The sequence below is a fragment of the Cariama cristata genome, unplaced genomic scaffold (genome assembly GCF_000690535.1).
Source record: "Cariama cristata isolate BGI_N322 unplaced genomic scaffold, ASM69053v1 scaffold24768, whole genome shotgun sequence".
In the NCBI taxonomy this organism is placed as follows: domain Eukaryota; kingdom Metazoa; phylum Chordata; class Aves; order Cariamiformes; family Cariamidae; genus Cariama; species Cariama cristata.
Genome location: NW_009629759.1, coordinates 15,018 through 23,232, shown reverse-complemented (window position 1 = coordinate 23,232; position 8,215 = coordinate 15,018). Strand labels below are relative to the sequence as shown.

General features: G+C 49.2%; 1 protein-coding gene across 1 annotated transcript in view; it reads right to left on the bottom strand.

Moving 5' to 3' along the window:
* Positions 1–4,846: 4,846 nt before the first annotated feature.
* Positions 4,847–8,215, bottom strand: part of NCOA5 (nuclear receptor coactivator 5) — a 15,158-nt gene continuing 11,789 nt past the window's right edge. The window contains 3 exon segments of the mRNA XM_009705297.1: positions 4,847–5,173; positions 5,213–5,520; positions 5,947–6,270. Of these exon segments, the coding sequence (XP_009703599.1) occupies positions 4,847–5,173; positions 5,213–5,520; positions 5,947–6,270 (959 nt within the window).

Sequence of the window (8,215 nt, the reverse complement as noted above, 5' to 3'; positions counted from 1 at the left end):
GGCTGGTCCCAGCATCCAGCCCTCTGCCTGCCCATCCCTCCTGCCCGCTGAGAGTGGCTGCAGCCCTTGGCTCCTGCCTCCCTGAGAGCAAGAAACTCCCTCTGCACTTGACGACTCCAGTCCCTACTCCCTCTGCAGAGCTCCTCTACTCCTCCAGGTCCAGGCCAAAGCTATTTGGGGCCGCTTGGATAAAAAAGCAGTGGGTTTTTTGATGTTGGGTTTGGTTTGGTTTTGGTTTTTTTTTTTTGCTTTAAGATACTACTTGGACACACTCCCAGACCAAAAGCAAGCCCCAGCTGCACATTTGTGTCAGCTCATACCTTGCTCCCACATTTCCATCACTCCCAAAGTGCCTCCCTTCTCTACAGCAGCAGCCCCAGCCACAGCTAGACTTTCTGCCACGGTAGTTCGGCTACCTGCATGGCTGCCTCAGTCTGTGTGTTGCAGACTCTGGTGTTGAAGCTAGTCCCAAGGGCATGGGGAGCTTGGTGTTTACAGGAGGTGACCGTCACGGCGAGCTGAGACCTGGTTTCAGCACAGGACCTCCGGGCTGATGAATGGTGCAGATGCACAGGGCAGCTCTCTCCCTGCCACTGCCTCAGCCGCCCAGGAGCTGTTGGAAGAGCAGGCAGGCAGCTGCAAGTGAAAAGTTCCTTTAGCTTTGGGAAGGGCAGCTCCATGGGAACCAGGATTTGCCAGTGTCTAAGCTGCTGTGCCCCTTGGAGTTGGTCCGGCACCACCACACACAAGTTCACGTGCTGTTTCCAGCCTCCCAAACTTATTAGAGGCACTTGTGCAGCAATGGGGGAGGCACGCACAGCAACCTGCCCATTCATCTCATGTGCTAGCACCACACTTGTTGGGCCTAGAATGCTCTGCCTTTTCAAGAAATGCCACCCGCTCCCTGCAGTCATCCTCTAATTACAGCTTGGCTATTGCCCTGCTGTGCTGCTGGGCCTGCAGCTGTGGGCAATGTCCTGCAGCAGCAAGCCTGGTCCCCTCGTGCCCCAGCGCATGGAGCCGGTCAGCACCCAGGGCCCGAGCAGAGGCAGGTTATCTGCAGCAGCAGCGGCCAGCGCCTGCCTCCGCTGAGGCCGCAGACAGCATTCACCCTTGGCAGCAGCAAGGCAAAGAGCTCTTCCTTCAGCCGCAGGTATGGGGTAGCAGGGAATGATGTTTTCTGCAGAGTCGCGATGACAGCAGGCCAGGGCATGCTTCTCCGCTGAGAGGTTTGCTTCATCGCCTCCCCAGCATCACCAACGGATCCCATTCACCCCCAGCACCACTTCAACCCCTGACAGTAAAGCCGCTGTCCCGGCTCCCCCAGGGAGCGGGAAGGTGAGCCCTTTCTATCACTACTGCTGAAAAAAAGGCGTTCCCCTTCCTCATCCTCCAGCCGGAGCAGGGGCACAGCTCTAGACAGAGCCAGGGCTGCCTCAACACCCCTGCCAAGCAAAATTTGGCTGTGGCAAGAAAGGTGCCGGTTCCCACAGCGAGTTCTCACTCACAATTGGCTGGAGAGGGCCAGTTTTAGCAGACAGCACTGCATGTTAGTTTACAAACCCAGCCCTGCACGTTTGGCCTCCGAGAGTGTTCAGTTTCCCCATGGAGCACCCTTCTGCTGTTCCACCTTGGTGAAGACAGTGTCCTCCTCTGGTAGACATGCAAGTTCCTCCTTGGCACATGCGCAGACACATTTCAGTTTTTGTTCCAGACAGGAAGGTCTTGACCCCCAAGTTTGTTTCACAGGCAGGCTGCTGCTGGGAGCAGCACCGAGCAGACAAGACCTGCCAGGACGGTGGGATGGCAGCGTGGCCCGCAGCAGGTGGGGAGCACGCATAGCCACAGCTGTGTTCAGCCAGCATGCAGCACCAGGCCGGCGATGGCGTCTGCTCCAGTTCCTGCTGCGGGAGCGTTGAGCGGGGAGCTGCCCTGTCCCTGTCAGCGGGGCGGGCGCAGGCCTCCCCCCAGCAGCAGCAGGAGGTGGCTCACGTCGACGTGGTGCAGGCAACAATCCGCAAGACAGCACTTACAGGAGGCACAGGCAGCATCCATCCTGGGTTGGTGTTGGTCCATGGCTGGACGAGAGGAAGGGCTGGATCCTGCACAAGGGTAAGAGTTGCACTAGAAGAGTCAAGACCCTCCTCTGTGTAGCAGGACTAAAAACTAGCAGAAAGACCAAAAGGTCTGAGATTTGCTGGTTACACCACTTTCTGTGCTACATGTGCAATATATTTGTTATGAATGTTATCACAAAGTCAGTTCATTCAATAATCTTTTAATCACTGTAGCTAGATGTTCTACGTCCATTCAAGTGACTTTTCTTCGAGTGCAATATTTCAATAGACATGTAGTGACCTAGTATGCTTTGTGTTCTAGAGAATCTGTGTGCAGAGCAATGCAATTAAGTTTAAAACCTTGTAAATAAAACAGGTTGCAAACCAAAAAAAAAAAAAAGAGTATTAGGCTTGCATTTAATTTCTGTGAGTGTTTCAGTATTGTGCATTAGGCTGCCTCAGTACAGACCCTGTGTTCTCTGTGCAGGTATTAATGGAGGAGTGGCTCCTCAGCTGTTGAATGCTCCCTGTTAATGCTTTACTGCTTTAACTGTATTCATTTTTCTAGACTCCTGTCTGCACAAAATGCAATAAATGATTTTATTACACCCTTCACTACTTGCACAGGGAGTCTTCACTTGCTTCTAGGGTCTCCACAGTTATTTTGCACTTGGCTGCTACCATTTGCATAACAAGGAGCAAGTCCGAACAGTGAGCAGCAAATTGCAGAGGAAGCAAAACATCAGGAGAGGCACAGCCTCTCCCAAGTGTCACAGTTTCCATGTTTAAGCTCACGCAAGTTTCTCATCACCCCAGCAAAGATGCTTTACCTGCCTGCAGGTTTGCAGAGACGGAGAAAGGGATCTAACAAAAAGACTGGAGGAGGAAACATGGAAGACAGGTGTACTTCCATCCAATTCCAGGTTGTGTAGTAAAGGCAGCACAAAGTCAAAGGCGGCCAGTGCTAAATGCACAGGGACTTGTATCCCTAACTTCACGCAGCAGCTGTACAATTAACAGCAACTGTGGCACGGACACCGGACCAGCTTGTTGCTGGCCCAAACACACACCCTCCCCTCCCACCACCAGCCGCCGCAGAGGCTTTGGACCTCTCCTGCTGGCCCCTGCCACACACCCCTGCTCCAGCACACGTGTCCCTGAACAGGCAGGTGGGCTGCTCTGCCCGAGGTCATCTGAGTCTGCCGTGCGAGAAAAAGTATCTGTGAGGTACTTCAAAACCAAAGCATTACAAACTGAGACAGACTGCAGTATTCTCACAGCGGGTCACAGTAAGGTTTGTATGCTTTCCGCTTAGCATTCAGCGCTCAGCAGTATCTGACATAGCTTATCTGGAAGAGAGTAACGGCAGACACAGTGGAATAATGTATTCCAGTAATACTCAAGCTGTCAAGCATCAAAAATGCAACAAAACGTTTTTCCTGCTTTTTTATTAGAAAGTAATGTCCTCTTGTTAACAGCACAGAGAGAAAAAAAATGCTACAACACAAACCACCTGGGACAAAGAAAAATCCTCTGCTCCAAGAACACTGCCTTCTTAGTTTCTTTTGGTTCTCTGCAGGAAGCCTTCAGACTCTAAGAAGGCCATGATGGGGAGGACCACATAGTTAAGAGATGTGTTGTGTTCTGGTATCAAAGTACGTAACTGGTTAAAAACACGGTGAAGAACCACTGCCCGATTTTCCACTCAACTGTCCACTGCAGTGTTGAAAAAAATGTATAAAATTATGGTATTGCATCTTGGCACTGCCTCTCCACCTTAGATGGACAAAACACCAATCAACAGTGAGATGCAGTTTCAGACAGCAGACATTCACCACCTGGTAACTGGCCGCAGGTATTCCCAAGGGGAGGGCAGCAGCACATCAGCATGGCTGCGGCTGAGCTGTTGGGCTACAGTAACCAACTATCCCAAAGAAAGATTATAAGAAAAGGAAATTTATATGCCAAATTTAACAGATTGATCTCAACACTGACTACTTGGTATAGGAAAACTGACAGACCGTTTGAAATCTCCGCCTTGGCTGGAAGCTCTTGTGTTTCAAATCTGCCACAGTACTCAGACCGAAACTGCCAGTTTCTGTGAGCTGGGCGAGGTAAGGAGTGTTTCTCTGCCTCACTCTGCCAGGACATGACAGCCCAGCTACGGAAGGACCAAAGAGCACAGTCCTGGGTTACTGAGTAGTGGTCAAGCATGTGCTTCATGAGTTCAGCTGCTAGCGCTACCACTGTACTTTCCAACTGGTTTACATGCCATTAAAAAAAGAAATAAAGAAAGAAATTCAAAGGAAAATAGTGCCCATTCCAAAAAGGTGGGTCTCCGAGAAGGCCCAGTCAGTGTACCACTCTGTTCACTCCCCTATTTCCTCAAAACCACTGACCCAAAACTATACTAAGACCATTCAGCGAGATCAGACTGCACCGCAATGTGAAGATGTGCCAGCTACTAGGAGTGAAGAAAATGCAGAAGGACTGTCATCGCAGCAGCTTCTGGGACTGGACAAAATAACCGATTAGCCAAAGTGGCTCTTAGCACATCGTGCTGCTGAGAAAATAGAGCATACTTCTCCAAACACTGCTAACCAGACCAAGGTGAGGAAGGGCAGCGCTAGCAACAGTCAGCAGCAATGTCACTGGGGGTACGCTCTCACCAAAGTGGAGAGGACATGCATATCCAGGGGCATTTGTCCTGTGTCAAGGACAGGAGACTCTTTGAACAGCTATAAGTATGGAATGGCAAAGGGAAGGGGAAAGGGCCTGATGGCTCAGCTTTAATAGTGTCGCTGGTAGGAACTCATAGGTTGCTGGGCTGAGGACCCTGCTCGCCCCTGGGCGACGGTTTGGCTCACTAGGTGGGAGAGTGCAGGACCACTCTGGATAAGGGTGTCCAAGGCTTTCTGTACACTAGGGTTGTCAAAGTTGATACCAGAAGATACTGGCCTTTGAGCAGGTACGTTGCCAGGCGCAGGGAGGCGATTTTGGTGCTGACCATAGAGTGACTGAGCTTGTGGAGGAGCTCCAGGTCTTGGACCTGCATTTCTTGAAGGGCCTTGGAGAGCAGGAAGCTGCGTGCTTGGAGTCTGCAATCTCTGCTGAGCCTGGTTTAAATTTCCAGCATTCATCTGTGCTGACCGTGCCTGACTGCTGGCCATGCTAGCGAAGTTCTGGTTTGGAGTGCCGCCCGAAGTGCCCGCAGAGGCTGCAGAACTGCTGTTTGCTACAGCACTGCTGTTTGCTACAGCAGCAGCTGCCGCTGCTGCCCCACTGTTGAAGAGACTGAGGATTTTTGCTTGAAGCTCCTGCTGAGGATTAGAAGAGGACACTGGAACAGGAGGAGCAGAGACCAGAGGCTGTGAACTCTGATGAGCCTGAGAGCTTGGAAGGCTGGACTGACTACCCAGAGATGATCCTGAAGGTGCCCCCAAAGACTGTCTTGACATGGATGCTGGGAAAGAAAGGAAAGAGGGTTAAAGCTCTGCAAATGCCCTTGAAGGGGCACCTAAAGAAACCCAGTGAAACAGCTACCAAAGGTACATGCATCAATGAATACCCACCCTCTGCAGACGAGGGCTGCACAGCTCTCGGGAACCCAAACCACTCAGCAGAACTGTTGCCCTTTATGTAGCAGCCAAATCAGTTATGGCAGTCCTGTGGTTTCCCTGAGAGAATCCAGTATAAAAGTTCTTCCACATGAAAGATCTGAATTGTCTCAGGACTCCGAAGGACACATCCATCTCAATAAAATGAGGTGCTGTGTGAGGAAGTTACAACACTAGGATTCCTCTGCAATCCAAGGACTGTTTTCCTGTCCCAGGCCAGAGGGCCCACAAACCGTATGATTAATAGCTTTGTCCGGGGCGGAGAAACTTACCCTGCAGAGAATCAGTGCTTCCCCTCAGTAACCGTTCCTTCCGGTCTCTCAAGTAATTAATTACTTTATCGGTTTCCTCAGCAGTTAGATAACGATTGTCTGCCAGCAGGTTCAAGAGAGTCTGAATCCCTGGAGGGTGACCTCCTCTGACACCCTCCTCCATGGGGGGTGGGCGCTCCCGCTCCTGCAGAATAGCTTCATCTGCCATCTTGGCAGCCTGCCGGGCAATTTCCTCGCGCTCCTTCTCCCGTGACTCTGTTTTGTAGCGCTCGTAATTCCTTGCCACCAGCACCATGGCATCAGCTTGGGGCATGTTGCGGTGTTCTGCACAAGGAAAATAAATGTTTCAAGTAAACCAAAGTGCTGCTAACAGGAGGTGCCTTGCCTCATGCACACCAGCACATCTCATTCAGCAGGCAGGCACCGCTTTGGGATTGCAAGCATAGACTTGGGAAGCTTCCTAGGCACACAGTAACAGTTCAGTTTCCTAAGCCAGCAGAAGGCTCAAGGCTACCATCCAGCAAGGCCATCCTTTTCTTGCATAGCTGAGGGCTGTGAGAAGATATCGTATCAGCCCAAGAAATGCCTTTCTTCTCTCTCACCCAATTAAAAGGGAAAGCAGCTCCCTCTACCTCTCATATAAATTCTCCGTGCTCCAAGAGGAGACAGTTCCAGCCACTCTACGGCTAAACCCTTGAACATATCCAAACTTTGCCCTCTGAAGGCTGCTAAAGCTTCCCAGAGGAAGACAGCGATGGGAATACTTTTTGGTTCTGTACTGCCAATGCCTTAATATAGTGTGTGCGTATGCAGGAGATGGGGAGGAAAGAAGCACTGGCTCAACGTCACATTGCTGCTTATGTTTACTACTCTGGGGCAATAAGCAGCAATGAAGTTCTTCTACAATACAATGAATAATGGCCAATTCCAATGTTAGGGGTTTTTTTGAAGTTGCCTTTTAAAGTTTTTGAGGTCATTATTTCCACCTCACAAAGCACAGATGCAAACATTCCCCTGAACACAGATTTAAGCAGGGAGATCAAAAGAGCCTTCACCTTCCAAAAACTGCACAAAGCTCTGGGCACTTTTCACACCTGCAGAACAACAAATCCTGCCACCCTTTTTGTCATAACAGGAAACTAGGGTTCATTTTAACATTACACTTTACACAGGTTATGAAAGAGCTCCCTGAAACGAACGTGAATGGAAAGGTGGCCGTGAGTGGTTCAACTGAGCATATTTAATCTCTAGAAAGAGCTGCGGATGAGCTAATGACTGAGCTTCTTATCAGATCTGATACATGGTTAGATCCAGTAAAAAAGAGAAGCTTTGGTGGGAGGATGGGTGTTAAACCAAAGGTGTTAAGAGTGAAAACCAAGGGCAGTGGAAAGCCCAGCAAAAGTGTGCATGAGCTGCATTTCTGCAGGAAATGAGGGAATCCTCCTATCACCCCTGCATCTGATGTTAAAAGAAACTGGGCTTCTTCAGTCAGTAAGCACAAAAAAACCCAGTGATTGTGCATTCAGAAGTTTATATCCTGGATGAAACTCACAAAACATTACTTGAGAACACACCTTTGAAAGCTCAACTGTGGTCAAACAAGCCACCTGTGTAAAACAGAGTACGTGAACACATCTAGAATCAGAGCAAAAGTTGCTTTCTGAGATCACATTCTGACATTTTTAATACTTACACCCACCCTCACACTCACAACCACTAAGTTACATCCTGAGATGGAAAGCGAAGTCACAAGTGTAAATGGCGCTAAACAGGTGGAGCACATATACCAAATCACTTTATAGTCCTATCTTTTTATAATTCTCCCTGGTTTCATGATCAGATCTCTACCTTGACTGAATATGCTATCTTTATTCTGTTTTCCCTAAATCTCATTTAGTTTAAAAATCTGTCATGTAATTTCTCACATTCCAAACACGCTCTTTTTTAGAGCAACAAGTGATAAACTGAGGTTGGGCTGGTATTACTGAAAAATTTACCAAGGCAATGCAGTCATTTCTAGACGTGGGGTTCATGACTCGCCCTAAGATGCAAAGGCTGGTGATATTAGGTGCTAAGAATGCAGCTGAGATTCCATCTTGGCAGAAATTAGACAGTTCTTTTGACAAGGGACAAATAAAGTATTACAGAAGCTTGTAAATAATGATATTCACATTTATGACATGGTGTCAAGTCGTTAATAACTACTTATGTCACAGCAAGGATGAACTTTGTCCTGTGTGATTCAGCTTGAAAGAAAGCGTTCTAAAGC